Source organism: Myotis daubentonii, chromosome 15, assembly GCF_963259705.1.
Source record: "Myotis daubentonii chromosome 15, mMyoDau2.1, whole genome shotgun sequence".
Taxonomy (NCBI): domain Eukaryota; kingdom Metazoa; phylum Chordata; class Mammalia; order Chiroptera; family Vespertilionidae; genus Myotis; species Myotis daubentonii.
In genome coordinates this window covers 40,783,969-40,810,878 of record NC_081854.1, presented here as the reverse complement: position 1 = coordinate 40,810,878, position 26,910 = coordinate 40,783,969, and the positions used below count along the sequence as shown (strand labels likewise).

General features: G+C 45.6%; 1 protein-coding gene across 4 annotated transcripts in view; it reads left to right on the top strand.

Annotated features, from left to right (window-relative positions):
• Positions 1–26,910, top strand: part of ZFP1 (ZFP1 zinc finger protein) — a 43,893-nt gene that overhangs the window by 2,742 nt on the left and 14,241 nt on the right. For all 4 annotated transcript variants that reach the window (XM_059667433.1, XM_059667435.1, XM_059667434.1 and 1 more), the window contains one exon: positions 5,749–5,805. In XM_059667433.1, the coding sequence (XP_059523416.1) occupies positions 5,791–5,805 (15 nt within the window). In that variant the 5' untranslated portion in view covers positions 5,749–5,790. Of the gene's footprint in view, positions 1–5,748; positions 5,806–26,910 lie in introns of those variants that run through there.

The following is a 26,910-nucleotide window of genomic DNA, read 5'->3' as shown; positions in this document are numbered from 1 at the left end:
GGCCAATTGGCTGTGAGAATCAGCTGTGTCTGCAGTGGGAGAACTTCTGTGCTGGAGACACCCCTCCAGGGCAAGACTTGCTTCAATGGGGCTTTGGTGCTCTCTGAGTCTGCCCCCTGAGTGTGTCCTTTATGAATCCGAGGAGCTGCAATCTGGATGGTCCCACTCTGACCACCGGGCACACTGGCTCCTGGATCTTTAAGGAGGTGCTAATCTAGCCTCTGCCTAAGGCTATCCAGCAGGAGCCAGCTGTGAGGCAATGCAAGTTGCCCTGGGGCCTTGGGCCAGCTGCAGTTTGTTAGGTAATTATCAGATTGCAAAAGGCCAGGCCTTTCATATGCAAAAGCCTCCATGGCTTGGGCAGGGCGGGGCCCCAGGGGATCAACAAGGCAGAGTGAGCAGTTATGGCTGCTCTCAGTCCTGCCCTCAGAGGCCCTGCTTCTCAGTGTCCCGGCAATTGCTGCAAGCACCACCGAGAGAAAGCTGCCCTCGAGTTCCAACCGATGCCAGACAGTCCAGTTTCTCCCGTATGAGTCTGCGTCCCCAGAGACTCGCCCGGAACTGGAGCTCAGAGGTTGAGACTCCCTCCAGATTGAAAAAGACAACCGTCTCCTCAGCCGCCAACCCTCTCTGCATGCGCCTCTGTACCTCTGTATTTTACTTCTGCATCATACCTCCTCTGAGTCTCGGTATGCTTTTCTCCTTCCTTCTAGTTGTAGAATTTCCACTCAGCCAGCCTCCTGTGGTTCTGGATGATGTCCGTTCCGTCTTTTAGTTGTATTTTTGAAGTGGTTGTGCGAGGCAGCAATCTCGGGTGTTTACCTATGCTGCCATCTTCGTTTCTTTCCTGGTGGTTGTTGTTTTTTTTTTTTTTCCAAATTACTGATACTTTTATTGGGATCCCGGTAATGGTTACATTAAATTAGGGGGAATGTACATCTTTATGTGTTGGGTCTTACTAGTGTAGACCCATTTGTTTAAGTTCTCTTTTATTTTTAACCCCCACCCCCAGCAGTATTTTAAAGTTTTTAGAAAATAATTGTGTTTTTCTTAACTTTACTCTTATGTAGTATTTCAACGCTATTGAAGATGGAATTTTTCCATTTATCTTTTTTCTCTTGTATTTGCTATTTCCCATTTTTTTAAGTTTGTGTATTTGAGATTTGTCCCTTTTTTTTCCTTCATTAGTGTGGTTATCTGTTTTATCCACGTAAGAAACGTTCAAACCTGTAGAGAATATTTGTGAGTTTATTTGAGCCAAGCTATCGATAATTGCCAGGAAGCAAAATCTCAACAGACTGAGAAAATGCTCCAGAGAATGGCAATTTTGCATCTTATTTTATACTGGGATTGGATAAAAAGTAAAATGATCAACACATCTTTTACATAAGTGGGTATAGGATAGTAAACAGTCAAAATTAACATGATAACAATAACAATGAGAGGATTTTTGGTCTCTGCCTTGGTGCATTGATTGTGCCCTAACGAGTCTGGGAAAAGGGAGGTATAAAAATAAAAAGCCCTAGCTGGTTTGGCTCAGCGGATAGAGCATCGGCCTGCAGACTGAGGGGTCCCAGGTTCGATTTGCCCGGGTTGCTGGCTGGATCCCCATTAGGGAGTGTGCCGAGTCAGCCAATCAATGATTCTCTCTCATCATTGATATTTCTATCTCTCTCTCCCCTCTCCCTTCCTCTCTGAAATCAATAAACATGTATATTTTTTAAAAAGAAAAAGTAAAAGGGAGTTTACCCTGACATTCCAAAGGTATGTTATGGTAGATGCAAAAAGACAATAGACAGGTTTAATTAAGGTAAAGATTGACTTTTGTCAGGGAAGATTCTAGTCTAGAGAACATGACTACCTTTTAGAAACTCCTTTTAGTTAAAAAGTATTTCTTTAAATATATTTTTATTGATTTCAGAGAGGAAGGGAGAGGGAGTGAGAGATAGAAACATCAATGATGAGGGAGAATCACTGATTGGCTACCTTCTGCACTTGCCCCACTGGGGATCCAGACCGCAACCCAGGCATGTGCCCTTGACCGGAATTGAACATGGGACCCTTCAGTCCTCAGGCCAGCGCTCTATCCACTGAGCCAAATTGGCTTGGACAGTGATGTGATATTTTTAACCAGCTTTTGGTTTCATTGAATTTCCCTATTTTTCTGTTTTCAGTGTCATTGGTTTCTGCTCTTATCTTTATTATTTCCTTCCTTATGCTTGCTTTGGGTTAAGTTTACCTTTTTTTTTTCTTTTCTTTTTTCTTAAGGTGGAAGCTGAGGTCACTGAAACCTTTTTTCTTTTTTTATAGAAATAGTTTAATGCTATAACTGTCCCTCTAAATACTGCTGTAGCTACATCTCTCAAATTTTTATATATTCTGTTTTCATTTCTATTAAATTCTGTGTGTTTTTTTAAACATCCCTTGTGATTTTCTTTTTCATCCATTGGTTATTTAGAAGTCTGTTGTTTAATTTCCAAGTATTTGGGGATTTTCCAGATCCCTTTCTATTAATGATTTCTACTTTAATTCTGTTTTTTAAAGAATATACTCTCGCTGAAACCGGTTTGGCTCAGTGGATAGAGCGTCAGCCTGCGGACTGAAAGGTCCCAGATTCGATTCCGGTCAAGGGCATGTACCTGGGTTGCGGGCACATCCCCAGTAGGAGATGTGCAGGAGGCAGCTGATCGATGTTTCTCTCTCATTGATGTTTCTGGCTCTCTATCTCTCTCCCTTCCTCTCTGTAAAAAATCAATAAAATATATTTAAAAAAAAAAAAAGAATATACTCTCAAATTTCAATTCTTTTTTAAAAAAAATGTATTTTATTGATTTTTTACAAAGAGGAAGGAAGAGGGATAGTTAGAAACATCAATGAGAGAGAAACATCGATCAGCTGCCTCCTGCACACCCCCTACTAGGGATGTGCCTGCAACCAAAGTACATGCCCTTGATCGGAATTGAACCCGGGACCCTTGAGTCTGCAGGCCGACGCTCTATCCACTGAGCCACACTGGTTAAGTCAAATTTCAATTCTTTAAAACTTGTTGAGGTTGGCCCTAGCTGGAAAGCTCAGTTGGTTAGAGCATCATCCTCATATATGCCAAGATTGGGGGTTTGATTTCCAGTCAGGGCTCATACAAGAGCAACGAATGCATAAATAAATGGAACAGCAAATTGATCTCTCTCTCTTTCTCTCTTTTCCCTCTCCTTCCTCTCCACTCCACCCGCTAAAAATCAGTCAGTAAATTAATTTTTAAAAACTTTGAGGTTTGTTTTATGGTCAGAATATGGTTTATTTTGGTGGCTGTTTCATATGTACTTTAATGATTATTGTACTGTTAGTGGAGTCTTCTAGAAATACTAAATGGGTTAGGGTAGTTGATACTGTGCTTCAGTTCTTCTGTATCCTTAGTGGTTTTCTATCTGTTCTGTCACTGAGAAAAAAGTATTGACATCTCCAACTATAATTATGGATTTATCAATTTTTTCTTTTTTTAATCATGTTTCTTGTGTTTTGAAGTTCTTCTGTTAGATACATATACATTTAGGATTATTCTGTCTTTTTTTTTTTTTTTTGGATTATTCTGTCTTAATGGTGATTTGACACATTTATTATTATGAACTATCACTCTTTATCCCTCGTAATCCTTCTGAAATTTATTCTGTCTGGTATTTATATAATCATTATAGCTTTTTTCTTTGGGTCTGCAAGGTATATCTTTTTTCATCCTTTTACTTTTGACCTAGTTATGTTTTTATATTTAAAACAGTCTGCTTATATACAGCACATAATTTGGCATTGCTTTTTTTATTGATAACCTTTGTCATTTAATTGGTGTGTTTATACCAGTTGTTGATGTATGTGGCTGGATTAAAATCAACCATTATGCTAGTTTTTTTCTACTTGTCCCATCTGGTCTTTGCTCCTATTTTCCTTTTTTTCTGACTGCTTTTAGACTTTGTGAGTACTCTTTATGATTTCATTTTTTTCTCACCATCTGCTTATCATTTATACTGCTTTAAAAAAATTTTCTGTGGTAATCACAGTGCACCTTTAAATAATATTATGCTGTGTAATGTAAGATCTTTAAAATAGTACACTCGCAATTTCATTACCTCACTCTTTGTGCTATTATTTATCTTTATTTATTTTAAAAATATATTTTATTGATTTTTTTACAGAGAGGAAGGGAGAGGGATAGAGAATTAGAAACATCGATCAGCTGCCTCCTGCACACCCTCTACTGGGGATGTGCCCACAACCAAAGTACATATGCCCCTGACCGGAATCGAACCTGGAACCCTTCAGTCCGCAGGCCGACGCTCTATCCACTGAGCCAAACTGGTTAGGGCTATCTTTATTTTTAACCATCGGGGAGATCTTTATTTCTTTGTGTAGATCCAGGTTTCTGTCTGGTATCATATTCCTTCTATCTGAAGAACTTGTTTAAATAAAATATTTCTTATAGTATAGGTCTATTGTAATGAATTCTGTTTTTGCTTATTTAAAAAGGATTTTATCTCTTTTTTATTTTGAAAGATATATTTGCTGGGTATAGAAATCTGTTTGATAGGTGTTTTTTGTTTTCTTTTAAAGCACTTTAAAGATGTCAGTACATTGTCTTCTGACTTGTATATTTTCTGATGAAAATGGCTGTGATTATTTCTTCTTCTGTATACAGTATGCCTATTTTTCCTCTGGCTTACTTTCAAGACTTCCTCTTTGACTTTGGTTTTCAGTGGTCTGACTATGATGTGCCCTCATGTGTCTTTGTTTTGTGTGTGTGTGTGTGTGTGTGTGTTTGAGGGGGGGATAGCCTGTTCGGATAAATTGTCTGAGCTTCTTGGATCTGTGATTTGATATTCATTAATTTTGGAAAATTCTTGGCAATTAATGTCTTTAAATATTTCTGTCCCATTTTTTCCCCCTCCTTTTGGGATACCAATGACATGTTCGTTAGGTCATTGGATATTGTGCCGCAATTCTTGGATACTATGTCCTTTTATTTTTTTCTTCCATTTTCTCTTTCTATTTCAGTTTGGGTAATTTTTTAAACTTATCTTAAGATTTCCTCAGTTTAATAATGAGCCTGTTGAAGGTATTCTTTCAACTTGGTTACTATTTTTCTTCCTTAGCATTTCATCTGATTCCTTTTTTGCAGTTTCCATCTCTCCTGAAATTCTGTTTTTCCATGTTGTGGATAACCTTTCCTATTAAAGCCTTTAATATATGAGTTATATTTGTTTTAAATTCCCTGTCTATTTTTATTAGTTGAGGTTTTTGTTGATTAATTTTTCTCTTGATAGTGGGTGTTTTTACTCATGCCTTTTCAGGTGTGTCATAATGTGTGATTGGAGGTGAATGCTGCCAGTATGATCCTTTCTGCCCCTTTTTAGTGTTTTTAAATATATCTATTTGTATTGATTTCAGAGTGGAAGGGGGGGAGGGAGAGAGAGAGAGGGGGGGGGGGGAGTGGAGAAACATCAATGTTGAGAGAGAATCATTAATCGGCTGCCTCCCTCAACCTGGGCATGTGCCCTGACTGGAATCTAACTGTGACTTCCTGGTTCACAAGTGGATGTGCAACCACTGAACCACACGAGTTGGGCCTTTCTGCCCCTTTTGAAGAGGCAAAGTGACTATCCCAGGAGGTGGTGTTTTCCCTGGTGATGTGCAGGGATTTCTTGGAGTTCTGAAGCAGTTCATATCTTTAATAACAATACCTTCCTTTTTGCTTTATTCCAGGTCTGCCTTCATATCTGTGCCTTTACCTAAAAGCTACAGAAAATGAACAAGTCCCAGGTGAGTTGTTTATTCCCAATTTTGTTTCTTTAGTACATTGAGGAAGTTTATAAGGATTCAGAATATGAAACAGGAAACTATAGATGAGTGAAATGCAAGGAAAACAGAGTAAATACAATACCAGCAGCTGAAAAGCAAACCAAGTTAATTAAACACCTAACATTGGTTATGAATACCATTTTCTTTCTTTTTTTTTTCTTTTTTAATATATTTTATTGATTTTTTTACAGAGAGGAAGGGAGAGAGATAGAGAGTTAGAAACATCGATGAGAGAGAAACATCGATCAGCTGCCTCCTGCACATCTCCTACTGGGGATGTGCCCGCAACCCAGGTACATGCCCTTGACCGGAATCAAACCTGGGACCTTTTAGTCCGCAGGCCGACGCTCTATCCACTGAGCCAAACCGGTTTCAGCATGGATACCATTTTCTTGGTTGTCTGGCGTTAGGTCTGAGAAATTTTATAGACCTTCGTTTAGATGGTGTTTTTGACAGCATCTGCAGAAACAACCCAAATTAAAAGGGTTATTAATTTGTCTATGGTTATTTCATGTACCATTCTTCAGTACAAATGCAGAATTTTATTATGTGTATTTTATTCTTCTAATCAAATAAGCATGATGCAGAAAACTCAATAAATATTTGGGTGTGTATTTAAATTCTCTAACCTCCACAAGTTTCATTGTTACTACTTTTTTTTTTTTAATTAAATCTTTATTGTTCAGATTATTACAGTTGTTCCTCTTATTTCCCCCCATAGCTCCCCTCCACCGGGTCCCCCCCACCGCCCTTACCCCTACCCCTACTGTCATCCATAGGTGTACGATTTTTGTCCAGTCTCTTCCCGCACCCCCCACACTCCTTCCCCTCCCCCCCAAGAATAGTCAGTCCACTCCCTTTCTATGCCCCTGATTCTATTATATTCACCAGTTTATTCTGTTCATCAGATTATTTATTCACTTGATTTTTAGATTCACTTGTTGATAGATGTGTATTTGTTGTTCATAATTTGTATCTTTACCTTTTTCTTCTTCTTCCTCTTCTTAAAGAATACCTTTCAGCATTTCATATAATCCAGGTTTGGTGGTGATGAACTCCTTTAGCTTTTTCTTATCAGTGAAGCTCTTTATCTGACCTTCAATTCTGAATGAGCTTTGCTGGGTAAAGTAATCTTGGTTGTAGGTTCTTGCTATTCATCACTTTGAATATTTCTTGCCACTCCCTTCTGGCCTGCATAGTTTCTGTTGAGAAATCAGCTGACAGTTGTATGGGTACTCCCTTGTAGGTAACTGACTGTTTTTCTCTTGTTGCTTTTAAGATTCTCTCTTTGTCTTTTGCTCTTGGCATTTTAATTATGATGTGTCTTGGTGTGGTCCTCTTTGGATTCCTTTTGTTTTGGGTTCTCTGTGCTTCCTGGACATGTAAGTCTATTTCTTTCACCAGGTAGGGGAAGTTTTCTGTCATTATTTCTTCAAATAGGTTTTCAATATCTTGCTCTCTCTCTCTTCTTCTGGCACCCCCATAATTCGGATATTGGTACACTTGAAGCTGTCCCAGAGGCTCCTTACACTATCTTCATATTTTTGGATTCTTTTTTCTTTTTGGTTTTCCGGTTGGGTGTTTTTTACTTCTTCATATTTCAAATCTTTGACTTGATTCTTGCGACCTTCTAGTCTGCTGTTGGGAGTCTGTATAATATTCTTTATTTCAGTCAGTGTATGTTTAATTTCTAGTTGGTCCTTTTTCATAACCTCAAGGGTCTCACTAGATTTCTTGAGGGTCTCACTAGGTTTATTGGCAGTTTCTAGAAAATTCTTGAAAAACCTTAAAAGTGTGGTTTTGAACTCTATATCCAGTAGTTTGCTTTCCTCCATTTCTGTCATTTGTGTCCTGTTTCTTTGTCTCCTCATTTTTTATGCTTCCGTGTTGATAGAGTGGCTTTGTGTGCTAGGTGTCCTATAGGGCCCAGTGGATCAGCCTCCCCAATTATCTGAGGTAGACACTCTTGGTGCACCCCCTTGTGGGCTTTGTGCACAGTCTTGTTGTAGTTAAGCCTTGATTGTTGTAGGTATCACTAGAAGGAATTGACCTCCAGGCCAATTGGCTGTGAGAATCAGCTGTGTCTGCAGTGGGAGAACTTCTGTACTGGAGACACCTTTCTGGGGCAAGACTTGCTTGGTGGGGCTTTGGTGCTCACTGAGTCTGCCCCCTGAGTGTGTCCCTTATGGATCTGAGGAGTTGTAATATGGATGGTCCCACTCTGACCACTGGATACACTGGCTCTTGGATCTCTAAGGAAGTGCTAATCTAGCCTCTGCCTGAGGCTACCCAGCAGAGCCCAACTGTGAAGCAATGCAAGCTGCTGTGGGGCCTTGAGCCTTCTTTTGGAAGTTCTGGGTGTCTCTGACCCAGCTGCAGTTTGTTAGGTAATTTTCAGATTTCAGAGGGCCAGGTCTTTCATATGCAAAAGCCTCTGCGCACAGCTTGGGTGGGGCGGGGTCTCTGGGGATCAACAGAGCGGAGCAAGCAGCTATGGCTGCTCCTCAGCCTGCCCTAAGAGGCCCCGGGTCTCAGTGTCCCTCGGTAATCGCTGCAAGCACCTCTGAGAGAAAGCCGCCGTTGAGTTCCAACTGATGCCAGGCAGTCCAGTTTCTCCTGTATGAGTCTAGGTCCCCAGAGAATCACCCGGAACTGGAGTTCAGAGCAGTCAGGAGCTTGAGACTCCCTCCCAATTAAAAAAGACAACCGTGTCCTCAGTTTCCAGCCCTTTCCACGTGTGCCGCGTCCTCAGCTGCCAGCCCTTTCCACGTGCGCCTCTGTACCTCTGCACTTTACTTCCGCACCTCCTCTGAGTCTCAGTGTGCTTTTCTCTTTCCTTCTAGTTGTAGAATTTCCACTCAGCCAGCCTTCCTGTCGTTCTGGATGATGTCTTTTAGTTGTATTTTTGAAGTGGTTGTGTGAGGCAGCAATTTCTGGTGTTTACCTATGCCGCCATCTTGGTTTCTCCTAAAATGATGGTCTTACTGGGGAGCAAGCAGTGTAGCAGAACTTATCAAGCACAAATCTAATGTCTAGAAATTTTGCTGGTATTGGATAAAGGCTTCTAGGAGATGAGCTGAATAGTCTCTGGATTTACAAAAATTTTTATTGGAGAAGTCATTGTCATTGACAAGGTCATGAGAAACAGGAAAACATAAGATTGAGCCATCTGGCAGGGTCATAGTGTGGATCAGGTCCGGCAGGAATATAATTAGAGTGAGTGGGCAGCTCTTTAGTCTCTGTCTAGAGGCCCGGTGTGCGAATTCATGCACCAGTGGGGTCCCTCAGCCTGGCCTGCGGAATCAGGCCTAAACAGGTTCTCCGACATCCCCCGAGGGGTCCCGGATTGTGAAAGGACACAGGCCAGGCCGAGGGACCCCACAGGTGCACTGGGCCCTTGGTGTGTTTATAAAGCGTGGATCTTGCAAAAAAAAAAAAGAAAGAAAAAAAATTGGGCCCTAGCTGGTTTGGCTCAGTGGATAGAGCATCAGCTGTGGACTGAAGGGTCCCGGGTTCGATTCCAGTCAGGGGCACATGCCCAGGTTGCGGGCTCAATCCCCAGTGAAGGGCGTGCAGGAGGCAGCCAATCAGTGATTCTCTCTCATCATTGATGTTTCTAGCTCTCTCCCTTCCTCTCTGAAATCAAAAAAAAGTATATATATATATATATTTTTTAAATATATTTTAATTGATTTTTTAAAGAGAGGAAGGGAGAGAGATAGAGAGTTGGAAACATCAATGAGAGAGAAACATCGATCAGCTGCCTCCTGCACATCTCCTACTGGGGATGTGCCTGCAACCCAGGTACATGCCCTTGACCGGAATCAAACCTGGGACCTTTTGCCGAAACCGGTTTGGCTCAGTGGATAGAGCGTCGGCTTGCGGACTGAAAGGTCCCAGGTTCGATTCCGGTCAAGGGCATGTACCTGGGTTGCGGGCATATCCCCAGTAGGAGATGTGCAGGAGGCGGCTGATCGATGTTTCTCTCTCATTGATGTTTCTAACTCTCTATGTCTCTCCCTTCCTCTCTGTAAAAAATCAATAAAATATATTTAAAAACAAACAAACAAACAAACAAACAAAAAACCTGGGACCTTTTAGTCCGCAGGCCAACGCTCTATCCACTGAGCCAAACCGGTTTCGGCAAAAAAAAGTTTGTTTTTTTTTAAAAGAATTTGGGCCAGGTTCATTTAGGTATTCTGCCTCAGGTTGAAAAGGTTAATCAGTGGTTGTAGACATCATTTTGATGACAGCCTTCAAAATTTCTTCTTTTGAATCACACTGTTCCAGTTTGTACAAGCAATTTGGTATCAGTAGAGAATCACTGCCATCCTGTAATCTCCTTCAAACCCCTCTTAGGAATTTCCTTCAGCTCCTTCCCAGGTCATTGTCTTTTTGGATTACTATTGCTTTATTGGAGTCCATTGTTAATTAGCTTCTTGAGAAAGGGTACATGAGAAATACATTTTTTTGATACTTTGTATTTCTGAAAATGTCTTTGTTCAGTTCTGATACTTGATTGATAGATAGTATGAGGATTTGTCCATTCCTTGCTTTAGTTTAGCTTAGTTCTGTCCGTTTTGGCTTACGTAACTTGAGCTATGTTATTGAGTACATACACATTTATTGAGTATGTGTACATTTATGTATGTTCTATTGTCCTGATGATTTACCCTTCTATCATTTTGGAATGTCATTCTTTATTTCTGGTTATAATCCTTGTTTGATATAAGTATAATCTACCCACCTTTTTATGGTGTATCTTTTTCTTTTTCCATTCTTATTGTTCCAACCTATATGTATTTTATTAATTTCCTCTAAGCAGCATATAGTTGAATCCTTTTTTTTAAAATCATACTTGACAATTTTATTTTTATTTTCTCTATAATTAAATTATAGGCACTGCTAGATTTGTGTCATCTTGCTATTTGTCTTTTATAAATTTTGTTTGTACGTGCATTTTTAATTTTTAAAAAATATATTTTTATTGATTTCAGAGAGGAAGGGAGAAAGATAGAAACATCAGTGAGAGAGAATCATTGATTGGCTATTTCCCGCAAGCCACACACTGGGGATCAAGCCCGCAACCAAGGCATGTACCCTGACCAGGAATTGAACCGTGACCTCCTGGTTCATATGTTGACGCTCAACCACTGAGCCACACCAGCTGGGCTGTACATGCATTTTTAAAAAATATGTTTTTATTGATTTTAGAGAGAGAGGAAGGGAGAGGGAGGGAGAAACATGATTGGCTGCCTCCTGCACTTCCCCTACTGGGGATCAAGCCTGCAACCCCTGGCACATGCCCTGGCCGGGAATCGAACCAGCGACCTCTTGGTGCACAGGATGATGCTCAATTCACTGAGCCACACCAGCCAAATTTTATTGGGGTGACATTGGTTCACAAAACTATACAGATTGCGAGTGTACAGTTCAATAAAATGTCACTTGCTATTTGTTTTTTAATCTTTCTGTGCTCTTTTCCTTTGCATCTTTTTTTATTTTTTTTCCTTTTTTTTTATTGCTTAAAGTATTACAAAGAGTATTACATATGTCTCCTTCCCCACTCCCTTGACATTCCCCCGGCCTCCCCTACCCCCCAGTGGCTTGTGTCCATTGGTTATGCTTATATGCATGCATACAAGTCCTTCGGTTGATCTCTTACCCCCCCTCCCACTCCCCAACCCTCCCCGGCCTTCCTGCTATAGTTTGACAATCTGTTTGCATCTTTTTTTTAAAGTGGTTTCTGTAGGGATTACAGTTTATATACTTTACTGATCACCTTGAAGTAATATTATACTACTTCAGTACAATTCAAGAATACTGTACAGTATAAATCAGTGAATTCTTGCAACTTTTGTTTATTTGTATAAGCTTTTATTTTGCCTTGATTTTGAAAAGTATTTTTACTGGGTATAGAATTCTAGGGTGTTTTTTTTCTTTCAATATTTTAAAGATGGTATTTTACTTTTGACTCGGTTCTCTGGTGTGTTTGTTTAGAATTAAATCTTCATTTTTAATTCTGTTCCTGTAGGTAATGCATCTTTTTCTTCTGGCTACTCTTTTGTTGTTGTTAATCCTCACAGGATATTTTTTTCCATTGCGTTTTAGAGAGTGTAAGGGAGAAGGAGGGGGAAAGAGAGACACATAGACTAGTTGCCTCCTGCATGCACCTTGACCAGGGGCAGGAAGTGAACCTGCAACCCAGGTACATGTCCTTGACCAGGCCTCAAACCCGAGACCATTGCCCTAACTGGTTTGGCTTAGTGGTTAGAGCAGGGGTGGGCAAACTTTTTGACTCGAGGGCCACAATGGGTTCTTAAACTGGACCGGAGGGCCAGAACAAAAGCATGGATGGAGTGTTTGTGTGAACTAATATAAATTCAAAGTAAACATCATTACATAAAAGGGTACGGTCTTTTTTTTTTTTTTAGTTTTATTCATTTCAAACGGGCCAGATCCGGCCTGCGGGCCGTAGTTTGCCCATGGCTGGGATAGAGCATCGGCCTGCAGACTGAATGGTCCCAGGTTCGATTCCGGCCAAGGGCATGTACCTTGGTTGCGGGCACATCCCCAGTAGGGAGTGTGCAGGAGGCAGCTGATCGATGTTTCTAACTCTCTATCCCGCTCCCTTCCTCTCTTTAAAAAAATCAATAAAATATATTAAAAAAAAAAAAACACAACAACCCCGAGACCATTTGGTTCATAGGCAGGTGCTTTAACCACTGAGCACACTGGCCAGGGCTGCTTGGGCTTTTTTGAGTTTTTTTAGATTATGGTCAATGCCTTGTTTTTGTTTTTTCTTTCAGCATTCTAAGCAATAATAAGTTAAAATTTTTTACCATGTCTCAAATCTCTTTTATGTTTTCTCCCCATTGTCTCTTTCTTTGCTTCATTTTGGATATCGTCTATTGACCTGTATTCAAGTTCACAATTCTTGTCTTCTGTTGTGTCCAGTCTGCTATTAAGTCTACACAATTTTTTATTTGTTACTATATTTTGCAGTTTTAGAATACCTATCTGGTCATTTGCCTTTTAATTTTGTTGGTTTTCTTTGCTATGCAAAAGCTTTTCCATTTGACATAGTCACACTTGTTTATTTTGCTTTTCAGCCATTTTTATGGCTTTGTTATGGTGGAGAGATCTTTATGCCTGATATTATCTATACTTATAAAAGGATAATATGCTAATTAGACTGGGAGACCTTCCAGACAAAGCCATGGTGGCAGGGCCGAGGCAAAGACAGTTAGAGGTGATCAGGCCAGGAGGGGAGGGCATCTGGGGGCAAGCAGGCCAGCGGGGGGTGGGGGAGCAGTCACACCTAAACTGGCAGTTGGACATCCCTGGAGGGGTCCCAGATTGGAGAGGGACATGCCCTCCCCACCCCACACCCCACCCTCCCACACAAATTTCGTGCACTGGGCCACTAGTGTCTTATAACGAAGTTATAATCTTTTGCCTTTAAATATTCCGTGTGTGTGTAGGCTTTGCCAAACCAACAAGCAATATTGGTGTCTGAGAATTCAGCTCAATTATGACGCTGTCTACTTGGAATCAGATTCCACAGGTTAAGAGTTCAGTCCTACCCAACTTCAGTTGCCAGTTGAAAGCCCAGGTTACTGTTACCTGTATTTCTAACCAATTGGCCACCGATTGGAGGTTCTGTCAATCACCCTCCCCCCAACTCAGGATGCTAATTGCAAGACCGGTATGTTAACTTTGCTTCTGACTGGCTATGAATCAGAGTTCCCAGATCACCTCCTTGGGTTCAGTTAATTTTCCAGAGTAGCTCACAGAACTCAGAGAAACATTTTACTTAGTAGGTCACTGGTTTATTGTAAAGAACGACTCAGGAACAGCCAGGTGGAAGAGATGCATAGGGCAAGGCTGGAGGAAAGGGCACCGAGCTTTCATGCCCTCTCCGGGTGCCGCTCTCCCAGCTCCTCCAAGTGTTCACCAGCCCAGCTCTTTGAACCTGTCCTTTGGGTCCTTCCTCCTCCAGTACAGTCGTAACTGATTACATCATTGACCGCTGACCATCCATCTCTTCTCCGCAGAGGTCCTGGGACTGAAAGTTCCACCCCTCTAATTCCAAGGTTGGGTCTCCTGGTCACCAGCCTCCACATCTTTGGGTGTTTTCCAAAAGTCACCTCCTTAACAGAACAGAAATATTAGTCACTCTTAACACTTAGGAAATTCCAGAGATTTGGGAAGCTGTGAACAAAAATCAAATATATATGAGAAATATATTTTGCTCATCTGAATAACCAAGTATATACTTCTTATAAGTCATAATACAGTCTGCCCCTGATCTTCAAACATATCCTGGTTTAGTAAAAACAGTCATAAGGTCAAAAGCACGTTATTTAAATCCCATTCAGTTATTAATAACTGTCCTGTCCATCATCATATTGTAAGAAGATGTCTCCCAGGCCAAATTCACTCAGGTTGTAGGCTTCTGTTCCAGCTCATCAGGTCCCAAAGCTGTATTTGGCTTCACCACTTCAGGTTTTGGGAGTGAAAATTTTTGTCTTGCCCTGGCAGGTGTCTCAGTGGTTAGAGCGTTGGTCCTCGCACCAGAGGGTCGTGGGCTTGCTCCCTTCCCTGGTCAGGGCACATGCAGAGGCAACCAGTTTATGTGTCTTTCTCACATTGATGTTTCTCTCTCTGTCCCTCCTACCCTTTTACTCTCTCTGAAAAGCAATGGAAAAATCCTTTGGTGAGGATTAACAAAAACAAAGGGTGGAGAGAATAGAGTGAAAACACTGTTAGAAGAGTTGTGGGAAAGCAGTTAGAAAGTGGGGACACAGGAGTAAGACCAGAGAGCAATATGAGAGTTAGAGAAGTCACAGAGAGTGGCTGCAGAGTAAGAGTGGTAGAGAGTGAGGGAGGGGAGACTGAAAGAAGAGAGGGAGGTGAGAGTATGTGAGATATTAGAGAGAAGTTAGGAAGAGGGGGAGGGAGATTAGAGAGGGACAGGTAGAAGACTTAGACAGAATTAGAGAGAGAGAAGACAGAGGGGAGGGCAGTGAGAGAGGACTGAGCATGTATACGGAGAGGAGAGTGTAAAAGGAGGAGACAGTAGTGACAGTAAACAGTTTTGAGAGAGGGGATGGTGAGAAAGAAAGGAGTAGGAAAGATAAAGGGAGATGTGTGAGCGAGGGTAAGAGAGACGAGAGGAGTAGAGAGGAAGGATTGATAGAGGAGTAACTCGAAAGAGAGAAGGAATGATAAAGACGGAATACTTTGAACACGGAGCCCGGATTGAGAGAGAAGCATAGGGAGGAATGAGAGATGATATGAAAGAGACTGAGTAGAGATTAGAGAGTGGACTGAGAGGAGTGGGAGACGAGAGAGAGAAAGAGAGAGAGAGAGAGAGAGAGAGAGAGAGAGAGAGAGGGGGGGGGGGGGAGAAGGGGAAGGGAGGGGAGAAGAGAAGAGAAGAGAAAGAAGAAGAAAAGAGAAAAGAGACTAGAGAGAAAGGAAGGAGAGACTAGAGAGACAGGAGGAGAGACGAGAGAGATAGGAAGGAGAGGCAAGAGAGACAGGAGGAAACACAAGAGAAAGGAGAGGCTAGAGAGAGAGAGGAGAGACTAGAGAGAAAAAGGAGAGGCTAGAGAGAGAGATGAAAGAGCGACTAGAGAGAGAGGAGAGATTAGAGAGGAAAGAGACTAGAGAGAGATGAGGAAGGAGAGACTAGAGAGGAGAGGCTAGAGAGAGAGGAGGAGAGACTAGAGAGACAGAGAAGGAGAGACGAGAGAGAGAGAGGAAGGAGAGACTAGAGAGGGGAGGAGAGGCTAGAGACAGGAGTAGGAGAGGCTAGAGAGATAGGAGTAGAGACTAGAAAGACAGAGGAGGAGAGACTAGAGAGAGGAGGAGGTGAGGCTTGAGAGGGGAGGAGAGGCTAGAGAGAGGAAGGAGAGGCTAGAGAGAGGAAGGAGAGGCTAGAGAGAGGAAGAAGAGGCTAGAGAGAGGAAGGAGAGGCTAGAGAGAGGAAGGAGAGGCTAGAGAGGAGGAGAGACTAAAAAGAGAGAGAGAGGAAGGTGAGACTAGAGAGGTAGAAGAAGAGAGACTAGAGAGGAGGAGAGCATAGAGAGAGGAAGGAGAGACTAGAGAGAGGAGGAGGAGAGGCTTGAGAGGGGAGGAGAGGCTAGAGAGAAGAAGGAGAGGCTAGAGAGAGGAAGGAGAGGCTAGAGAGAGGAAGGAGAGGCTAGAGAGAGGAAAGAGAGGCTTGAGAGGGGAGGAGAGGCTAGAGAGAGGAAGGAGAGGCTAGAGAGAGGAAGGCGAGGCTAGAGAGAGGAAGGCGAGGCTAGAGAGAGGAGAGAGGCTAGAGAGAGGAAAGAGAGGCTTGAGAGAGGAAGAAGAGGCTAGAGAGAGGAAGAAGAGGCTAGAGAGAGGAAGGAGAGGCTAGAGAGAGGAAGGAGAGGCTAGAGAGAGGAAGGAGAGGCTAGAGAGGAGGAGAGACTAAAGAGAGAGAGAGAGGAAGGTGAGACTAGAGAGGTAGAAGAAGAGAGACTAGAGAGGAAGAGAGACGAGAAAGAGGAGGAGAGCATAGTGAGAGTAGGAGAGACTAGAGAGAGGAGGAGGAGAGGCTTGAGAGGGTAGGAGAGGCTAGAGAGAAGAGAAGGAGAGGCTAGAGAGAGGAAGGAGAGGCTAGAGAGAGGAAGGAGAGAGGAAGGAGAGGCGAGAGAGAGGAGGAGAGACTAGAGAGAGAGAGAGAGGAAGGTGAGACTAGAGAGAGGAAGGAGAGGCTAGAGAGAGGAAGAAGAGGCTAGAGAGAGGAAAGAGAGGCTTGAGAGGGGAGGAGAGGCTAGAGAGAGGAAGAAGAGGCTAGAGAAATGAAGGAGAGGCTAGAGAGAGGAAGGAGAGGCTAGAGAGAGCGAGGAAGGAGAGGCTAGAGAGAGCGAGGAAGGAGATACTAGAGAGGAGGAGGAGAGGCTAGAGAGAGGAAGAAGAGGCTAGAGAGAGGAAGGAGAGGCTAGAGAGAGGAAGGAGAGGCTAGAGAGAGGAAAGAGAGGCTTGAGAGGGGAGGAGAGGCTAGAGAGAGGAAGGAGAGGCTAGAGAGAGGAAGGAGAGGCTAGAGAGAGGAAAAGGAGAGGCTAGAGAGGAGGAGAGACTAAAAAGAGAGAGAGGAAGGTGAGACTAGAGAGGTAGAAGAAGAGAGACTAGAGAGGAAAAGAGACGAGAAAGAGTAGGAGAGCATAGAGAGAGAGTAGGAGAGACTAGAGAGAGGAGGAGGAGAGGCTAGAGAGAGGAAGAAGAGGCTAGAGAGAAGAGAAGGAGAGGCTAGAGAGAGTGAGGAAGGAGATACTAGAGAGAGGAGGAGGAGAGGCTAGAGAGAGGAAGGAGATGCTAGAGAGAGGAAGAAGAGGCTAGAGAGAGGAAGGAGAGGCTAGAGAGAGGAAGGAGAGGCTAGAGAGAGGAAGGAGAGGCTATAGAGAGGAAAGAGAGGCTTGAGAGGGGAGGAGAGGCTAGAGAGAGGAAGGAGAGGCTAGAGAGAGGAAGGAGAGGCGAGAGAGAGGAAGGAGAGGCTAGAGAGAAGAGAAGGAGAGACTAGAGAGAGGAAGGAGAGGCGAGAAAGAGGAGGAGAGACTAGAGAGAGAGAGAGGAAGGAGAGGCTAGAGAGAGCGAGGAAGGAGATACTAGAGAGAGGAGGAGGAGAGGCTAGAGAGAGGAAGAAGAGGCTAGAGAGAGGAAGGAGAGGCTTGAGAGACGAAAGAGAGGCTTGAGAGGGGAGGAGAGGCTAGAGAGAGGAAGAAGAGGCTAGAGAGAGGAAGGAGAGGCTAGAGAGAGGAAGGAGAGGCTAGAGAGAGGAAGGAGAGGCTAGAGAGAGGAAGGAGAGGCTAGAGAGAGGAAAAGGAGAGGCTAGAGAGGAGGAGAGACTAAAAAGAGAGAGAGAGGAAGGTGAGACTAGAGAGGTAGAAGAAGAGAGACTAGAGAGTAAGAGAGACGAGAAAGAGTAGGAGAGCATAGAGAGAGAGTAGGAGAGACTAGAGAGAGGAAGGAGAGGCTTGAGAGAGGAAGGAGAGGCTAGAAAGGAGGAGAGACTAAAAAGAGAGAGAGAGGAAGGTGAGACTAGAGAGGTAGAAGAAGAGAGACTAGAGAGGAAGAGAGACGAGAAAGAGGAGGAGAGCATAGAGAGAGAGTAGGAGAGTCTAGAGAGAGGAGGAGGAGAGGCTTGAGAGGGGAGGAGAGGCTAGAGAGAAGAAGAGAGATTAGAGAGAGAGAGAAGAAGAGAGACAGGAGGAGAGACTAGAGAGAAGAGAAGAGGCTAGAGAAAGAGAGGAAGGAGAGACGAGAGAGGAAGGAGAGACTAGAGAGATAGAAGAAGAGAGACTAGAGAGTAAGAGAAACGAGAAAGAGGAGGAGCGCATAGAGAGAGAGTAGGAGAGACTAGAGAGAGGAAGTAGAGGCTAGAGAGAGGAAGGAGAGGCTAGAGAGAGGAAGAAGAGGCTAGAGAGAGGAAGGAGAGGTGAGAGAGAGGAGGAGAGACTAGAGAGAGAGAGAGGAAGGTGAGACTAGAGAGGAGGAGAGCATAGAGAGAGAGGAAGGAGAGACTAGAGAGAGGAAGGAGAGGCTAGAGAGGAGGAGAGACTAAAAAGAGAGAGAGAGGAAGGTGAGACTAGAGAGGTAGAAGAAGAGAGACTAGAGAGGAAAAGAGACGAGAAAGAGTAGGAGAGCATAGAGAGAGTAGGAGAGACTAGAGAGAGGAGGAGGAGAGGCTAGAGAGAGGAAGAAGAGGCTAGAGAGAGGAAGGAGAGGCTATAGAGAGGAAGGAGAGGCTTGAGAGGGGAGGAGAGGCTAGAGAGAAGAGAAGGAGAGACTAGAGAGAGGAAGGAGAGGCGAGAGAGAGGAGGAGAGACTAGAGAGAGAGAGGGGAAGGAGAGGCTAGAGAGAGCGAGGAAGGAGATACTAGAGAGAGGAGGAGGAGAGGCTAGAGAGAGGAAGAAGAGGCTAGAGAGAGGAAGAAGAGGCTAGAGAGAGGAAGGAGAGGCTAGAGAGAGGAAAGAGAGGCTTGAGAGGGGAGGAGAGGCTAGAGAGAGGAAGAAGAGGCTAGAGAGAGGAAGGAGAGGCTAGAGAGAGGAAGGAGAGGCTAGAGAGAGGAAAAGGAGAGGCTAGAGAGGAGGAGAGACTAAATAGAGAGAGAGAGGAAGGTGAGGCTAGAGAGGTAGAAGAAGAGAGACTAGAGAGGAAAAGAGACGAGAAAGAGTAGGAGAGCATAGAGAGAGAGTAGGAGAGACTAGAGAGAGGAGGAGGAGAGGCTTGAGAGGGGAGGAGAGGCTAGAGAGAGGAAGGAGAGGCTAGAGAGAGTGAGGAAGGAGATACTAGAGAGAGGAGGAGGAGAGGCTAGAGAGAGGAAGAAGAGGCTAGAGAGAGTGAGGAAGGAGATACTAGAGAGAGGAGGAGGAGAGGCTAGAGAGAGGAAGAAGAGGCTAGAGAGAGGAAGGAGAGGCTAGAGAGAGGAAGGAGAGGCTAGAAAGAGGAAGGAGAGGCTTGAGAGAGGAAGAAGAGGCTAGAGAGAGGAAGGAGAGGCTAGAGAGGAGGAGAGACTAAAAAGAGAGACAGAGGAAGGTGAGACTAGAGAGGTAGAAGAAGAGAGACTAGAGAGGAAGAGAGACAAGAAAGAGGAGGAGAGCATAGAGAGAGAGTAGGAGAGACTAGAGAGAGGAGGAGGAGAGGCTTGAGAGGGGAGGAGAGGCTAGAGAGAGGAAGGAGAGGCTAGAGAGAGGAAGGAGAGGCTAGAGAGAGGAAGGAGAGGCTAGAGAGAGGAAAAGGAGAGGCTAGAGAGGAGGAGAGACTAAAAAGAGAGAGAGAGGAAGGTGAGACTAGAGAGGTAGAAGAAGAGAGACTAGAGAGGAAGAGAGACAAGAAAGAGGAGGAGAGCATAGAGAGAGAGTAGGAGAGACTAGAGAGAGGAGGAGGAGAGGCTTGAGAGGGGAGGAGAGGCTAGAGAGAGGAAGGGGAGGCTAGAGAGAGTGAGGAAGGAGATACTAGAGAGAGGAGGAGGAGAGGCTAGAGAGAGGAAGAGGCTAGAGAGGAGGAGAGACTAAAAAGAGAGAGAGAGGAAGGTGAGACTAGAGAGGTAGAAGAAGAGAGACTAGAGAGGAAGAGAGACAAGAAAGAGGAGGAGAGCATAGAGAGAGAGTAGGAGAGACTAGAGAGAGGAGGAGGAGAGGCTTGAGAGGGGAGGAGAGGCTAGAGAGAGGAAGGAGAGGCTAGAGAGAGTGAGGAAGGAGATACTAGAGAGAGGAGGAGGAGAGGCTAGAGAGAGGAAGAAGAGGCTAGAGAGAGTGAGGAAGGAGATACTAGAGAGAGGAGGAGGAGAGGCTAGAGAGAGGAAGAAGAGGCTAGAGAGAGGAAGGAGAGGCTAGAGAGAGGAAGGAGAGGCTAGAAAGAGGAAGGAGAGGCTTGAGAGAGGAAGAAGAGGCTAGAGAGAGGAAGGAGAGGCTAGAGAGGAGGAGAGACTAAAAAGAGAGAGAGAGGAAGGTGAGACTAGAGAGGTAGAAGAAGAGAGACTAGAGAGGAAGAGAGACAAGAAAGAGGAGGAGAGCATAGAGAGAGAGTAGGAGAGACTAGAGAGAGGAGGAGGAGAGGCTTGAGAGGGGAGGAGAGGCTAGAGAGAGGAAGGAGAGGCTAGAGAGAGGAAAAGGAGAGGCTAGAGAGGAGGAGAGACTAAAAAGAGAGAGAGAGGAAGGTGAGACTAGAGAGGTAGAAGAAGAGAGACTAGAGAGGAAGAGAGACAAGAAAGAGGAGGAGAGCATAGAGAGAGAGTAGGAGAGACTAGAGAGAGGAGGAGGAGAGGCTTGAGAGGGGAGGAGAGGCTAGAGAGAGGAAGGGGAGGCTAGAGAGAGTGAGGAAGGAGATACTAGAGAGAGGAGGAGGAGAGGCTAGAGAGAGGAAGAGGCTAGAGAGGAGGAGAGACTAAAAAGAGAGAGAGAGGAAGGTGAGACTAGAGAGGTAGAAGAAGAGAGACTAGAGAGGAAGAGAGACAAGAAAGAGGAGGAGAGCATAGAGAGAGAGTAGGAGAGACTAGAGAGAGGAGGAGGAGAGGCTTGAGAGGGGAGGAGAGGCTAGAGAGAGGAAGGAGAGGCTAGAGAGAGTGAGGAAGGAGATACTAGAGAGAGGAGGAGGAGAGGCTAGAGAGAGGAAGAAGAGGCTAGAGAGAGTGAGGAAGGAGATACTAGAGAGAGGAGGAGGAGAGGCTAGAGAGAGGAAGAAGAGGCTAGAGAGAGGAAGGAGAGGCTAGAGAGAGGAAGGAGAGGCTAGAAAGAGGAAGGAGAGGCTTGAGAGAGGAAGAAGAGGCTAGAGAGAGGAAGGAGAGGCTAGAGAGGAGGAGAGACTAAAAAGAGAGAGAGAGGAAGGTGAGACTAGAGAGGTAGAAGAAGAGAGACTAGAGAGGAAGAGAGACAAGAAAGAGGAGGAGAGCATAGAGAGAGAGTAGGAGAGACTAGAGAGAGGAGGAGGAGAGGCTTGAGAGGGGAGGATAGGCTAGAGAGAAGAGAAGGAGAGACTAGAGAGAGGAAGGAGAGGCGAGAGAGAGGAGGAGAGACTAGAGAGAAAGAGAGGAAGGTGAGACTAGAGAGATAGAAGAAGAGAGACTAGAGAAGAGGAGAGCATAGAGAGAGAGGAAGGAGAGACTAGAGAGAGGAAGGAGAGGCTAGGGAGAGCGAGGAAGGAGATACTAGAGAGAGGAGGAGGAGTGGCCGGAGAGGGGAGGAGAGGCTAGAGAGGAGGAGAGACTAAAAAGAGAGAGAGAGGAAGGTGAGACTAGAGAGGTAGAAGAAGAGAGACTAGAGAGGAAGAGAGACGAGAAAGAGGAAGAGAGACAAGAAAGAGGAGGAGAGCATAGAGAGAGAGTAGGAGAGGCTAGAGAGAGGAGGAGGAGAGGCTTGAGAGGGGAGGAGAGGCTAGAGAGAGGAAGGAGAGGCTAGAGAGAAGAAGGAGAGGTTAGAGGAAGGAGAGGCTAGAGAGAGGAAGAAGAGGCAAGAGTGAAGAAGGAGAGGCTAGAGAGAGGAAGGAGAGGCTAGAGAGAGGAAGGAGAGGCTAGAGAGAGGAAGAAGAGGCTAGAGAGAAGAGAAGGAGAGGCTAGAGAGAGTGAGGAAGGAGATACTAGAGAGAGGAGGAGGAGAGGCTAGAGAGAGGAAGGAGATGCTAGAGAGAGGAAGAAGAGGCTAGAGAGAGGAAGGAGAGGCTAGAGAGAGGAAGGAGAGGCTAGAGAGAGGAAAGAGAGGCTTGAGAGGGGAGGAGAGGCTAGAGAGAGGAAGGAGAGGCTAGAGAGAGGAAGGAGAGGCGAGAGAGAGGAAGGAGAGGCTAGAGAGAAGAGAAGGAGAGACTAGAGAGAGGAAGGAGAGGCGAGAAAGAGGAGGAGAGACTAGAGAGAGAGAGAGGAAGGAGAGGCTAGAGAGAGCGAGGAAGGAGATACTAGAGAGAGGAGGAGGAGAGGCTAGAGAGAGGAAGAAGAGGCTAGAGAGAGGAAGGAGAGGCTTGAGAGACGAAAGAGAGGCTTGAGAGGGGAGGAGAGGCTAGAGAGAGGAAGAAGAGGCTAGAGAGAGGAAGGAGAGGCTAGAGAGAGGAAGGAGAGGCTAGAGAGAGGAAGGAGAGGCTAGAGAGAGGAAGGAGAGGCTAGAGAGAGGAAAAGGAGAGGCTAGAGAGGAGGAGAGACTAAAAAGAGAGAGAGAGGAAGGTGAGACTAGAGAGGTAGAAGAAGAGAGACTAGAGAGTAAGAGAGACGAGAAAGAGTAGGAGAGCATAGAGAGAGAGTAGGAGAGACTAGAGAGAGGAAGGAGAGGCTTGAGAGAGGAAGGAGAGGCTAGAAAGGAGGAGAGACTAAAAAGAGAGAGAGAGGAAGGTGAGACTAGAGAGGTAGAAGAAGAGAGACTAGAGAGGAAGAGAGACGAGAAAGAGGAGGAGAGCATAGAGAGAGAGTAGGAGAGTCTAGAGAGAGGAGGAGGAGAGGCTTGAGAGGGGAGGAGAGGCTAGAGAGAAGAAGAGAGATTAGAGAGAGAGAGAAGAAGAGAGACAGGAGGAGAGACTAGAGAGAAGAGAAGAGGCTAGAGAAAGAGAGGAAGGAGAGACGAGAGAGGAAGGAGAGACTAGAGAGATAGAAGAAGAGAGACTAGAGAGTAAGAGAAACGAGAAAGAGGAGGAGCGCATAGAGAGAGAGTAGGAGAGACTAGAGAGAGGAAGTAGAGGCTAGAGAGAGGAAGGAGAGGCTAGAGAGAGGAAGAAGAGGCTAGAGAGAGGAAGGAGAGGTGAGAGAGAGGAGGAGAGACTAGAGAGAGAGAGAGGAAGGTGAGACTAGAGAGGAGGAGAGCATAGAGAGAGAGGAAGGAGAGACTAGAGAGAGGAAGGAGAGGCTAGAGAGGAGGAGAGACTAAAAAGAGAGAGAGAGGAAGGTGAGACTAGAGAGGTAGAAGAAGAGAGACTAGAGAGGAAAAGAGACGAGAAAGAGTAGGAGAGCATAGAGAGAGTAGGAGAGACTAGAGAGAGGAGGAGGAGAGGCTAGAGAGAGGAAGAAGAGGCTAGAGAGAGGAAGGAGAGGCTATAGAGAGGAAGGAGAGGCTATAGAGAGGAAGGAGAGGCTTGAGAGGGGAGGAGAGGCTAGAGAGAAGAGAAGGAGAGACTAGAGAGAGGAAGGAGAGGCGAGAGAGAGGAGGAGAGACTAGAGAGAGAGAGGGGAAGGAGAGGCTAGAGAGAGCGAGGAAGGAGATACTAGAGAGAGGAGGAGGAGAGGCTAGAGAGAGGAAGAAGAGGCTAGAGAGAGGAAGAAGAGGCTAGAGAGAGGAAGGAGAGGCTAGAGAGAGGAAAGAGAGGCTTGAGAGGGGAGGAGAGGCTAGAGAGAGGAAGAAGAGGCTAGAGAGAGGAAGGAGAGGCTAGAGAGAGGAAGGAGAGGCTAGAGAGAGGAAAAGGAGAGGCTAGAGAGGAGGAGAGACTAAATAGAGAGAGAGAGGAAGGTGAGGCTAGAGAGGTAGAAGAAGAGAGACTAGAGAGGAAAAGAGACGAGAAAGAGTAGGAGAGCATAGAGAGAGAGTAGGAGAGACTAGAGAGAGGAGGAGGAGAGGCTTGAGAGGGGAGGAGAGGCTAGAGAGAGGAAGGAGAGGCTAGAGAGAGTGAGGAAGGAGATACTAGAGAGAGGAGGAGGAGAGGCTAGAGAGAGGAAGAAGAGGCTAGAGAGAGTGAGGAAGGAGATACTAGAGAGAGGAGGAGGAGAGGCTAGAGAGAGGAAGAAGAGGCTAGAGAGAGGAAGGAGAGGCTAGAGAGAGGAAGGAGAGGCTAGAAAGAGGAAGGAGAGGCTTGAGAGAGGAAGAAGAGGCTAGAGAGAGGAAGGAGAGGCTAGAGAGGAGGAGAGACTAAAAAGAGAGACAGAGGAAGGTGAGACTAGAGAGGTAGAAGAAGAGAGACTAGAGAGGAAGAGAGACAAGAAAGAGGAGGAGAGCATAGAGAGAGAGTAGGAGAGACTAGAGAGAGGAGGAGGAGAGGCTTGAGAGGGGAGGAGAGGCTAGAGAGAGGAAGGAGAGGCTAGAGAGAGGAAGGAGAGGCTAGAGAGAGGAAGGAGAGGCTAGAGAGAGGAAAAGGAGAGGCTAGAGAGGAGGAGAGACTAAAAAGAGAGAGAGAGGAAGGTGAGACTAGAGAGGTAGAAGAAGAGAGACTAGAGAGGAAGAGAGACAAGAAAGAGGAGGAGAGCATAGAGAGAGAGTAGGAGAGACTAGAGAGAGGAGGAGGAGAGGCTTGAGAGGGGAGGAGAGGCTAGAGAGAGGAAGGGGAGGCTAGAGAGAGTGAGGAAGGAGATACTAGAGAGAGGAGGAGGAGAGGCTAGAGAGAGGAAGAGGCTAGAGAGGAGGAGAGACTAAAAAGAGAGAGAGAGGAAGGTGAGACTAGAGAGGTAGAAGAAGAGAGACTAGAGAGGAAGAGAGACAAGAAAGAGGAGGAGAGCATAGAGAGAGAGTAGGAGAGACTAGAGAGAGGAGGAGGAGAGGCTTGAGAGGGGAGGAGAGGCTAGAGAGAGGAAGGAGAGGCTAGAGAGAGTGAGGAAGGAGATACTAGAGAGAGGAGGAGGAGAGGCTAGAGAGAGGAAGAAGAGGCTAGAGAGAGTGAGGAAGGAGATACTAGAGAGAGGAGGAGGAGAGGCTAGAGAGAGGAAGAAGAGGCTAGAGAGAGGAAGGAGAGGCTAGAGAGAGGAAGGAGAGGCTAGAAAGAGGAAGGAGAGGCTTGAGAGAGGAAGAAGAGGCTAGAGAGAGGAAGGAGAGGCTAGAGAGGAGGAGAGACTAAAAAGAGAGAGAGAGGAAGGTGAGACTAGAGAGGTAGAAGAAGAGAGACTAGAGAGGAAGAGAGACAAGAAAGAGGAGGAGAGCATAGAGAGAGAGTAGGAGAGACTAGAGAGAGGAGGAGGAGAGGCTTGAGAGGGGAGGAGAGGCTAGAGAGAGGAAGGAGAGGCTAGAGAGAGGAAAAGGAGAGGCTAGAGAGGAGGAGAGACTAAAAAGAGAGAGAGAGGAAGGTGAGACTAGAGAGGTAGAAGAAGAGAGACTAGAGAGGAAGAGAGACAAGAAAGAGGAGGAGAGCATAGAGAGAGAGTAGGAGAGACTAGAGAGAGGAGGAGGAGAGGCTTGAGAGGGGAGGAGAGGCTAGAGAGAGGAAGGGGAGGCTAGAGAGAGTGAGGAAGGAGATACTAGAGAGAGGAGGAGGAGAGGCTAGAGAGAGGAAGAGGCTAGAGAGGAGGAGAGACTAAAAAGAGAGAGAGAGGAAGGTGAGACTAGAGAGGTAGAAGAAGAGAGACTAGAGAGGAAGAGAGACAAGAAAGAGGAGGAGAGCATAGAGAGAGAGTAGGAGAGACTAGAGAGAGGAGGAGGAGAGGCTTGAGAGGGGAGGAGAGGCTAGAGAGAGGAAGGAGAGGCTAGAGAGAGTGAGGAAGGAGATACTAGAGAGAGGAGGAGGAGAGGCTAGAGAGAGGAAGAAGAGGCTAGAGAGAGTGAGGAAGGAGATACTAGAGAGAGGAGGAGGAGAGGCTAGAGAGAGGAAGAAGAGGCTAGAGAGAGGAAGGAGAGGCTAGAGAGAGGAAGGAGAGGCTAGAGAGAGGAAGGAGAGGCTTGAGAGAGGAAGAAGAGGCTAGAGAGAGGAAGGAGAGGCTAGAGAGGAGGAGAGACTAAAAAGAGAGAGAGAGGAAGGTGAGACTAGAGAGGTAGAAGAAGAGAGACTAGAGAGGAAGAGAGACAAGAAAGAGGAGGAGAGCATAGAGAGAGAGTAGGAGAGACTAGAGAGAGGAGGAGGAGAGGCTTGAGAGGGGAGGATAGGCTAGAGAGAAGAGAAGGAGAGACTAGAGAGAGGAAGGAGAGGCGAGAGAGAGGAGGAGAGACTAGAGAGAAAGAGAGGAAGGTGAGACTAGAGAGATAGAAGAAGAGAGACTAGAGAAGAGGAGAGCATAGAGAGAGAGGAAGGAGAGACTAGAGAGAGGAAGGAGAGGCTAGGGAGAGCGAGGAAGGAGATACTAGAGAGAGGAGGAGGAGTGGCCGGAGAGGGGAGGAGAGGCTAGAGAGGAGGAGAGACTAAAAAGAGAGAGAGAGGAAGGTGAGACTAGAGAGGTAGAAGAAGAGAGACTAGAGAGGAAGAGAGACGAGAAAGAGGAAGAGAGACAAGAAAGAGGAGGAGAGCATAGAGAGAGAGTAGGAGAGGCTAGAGAGAGGAGGAGGAGAGGCTTGAGAGGGGAGGAGAGGCTAGAGAGAGGAAGGAGAGGCTAGAGAGAAGAAGGAGAGGTTAGAGGAAGGAGAGGCTAGAGAGAGGAAGAAGAGGCAAGAGTGAAGAAGGAGAGGCTAGAGAGAGGAAGGAGAGGCTAGAGAGAGGAAGGAGAGGCTAGAGAGAGGAAGAAGAGGCAAGAGTGAAGAAGGAGAGGCTAGAGAGAGGAGGAGGAGAGGCTTGAGAGGGGAGGAGAGGCTAGAGATAAGAGAAGGAGAGACTAGAGAGAGGAAGGAGAGGCGAGAGAGAGGAGGAGAGACTAGAGAGAGAGAGAGGAAGGTGAGACTAGAGAGATAGAAGAAGAGAGACTAGAGAGGAGGAGAGCATAGAGAGAGAGGA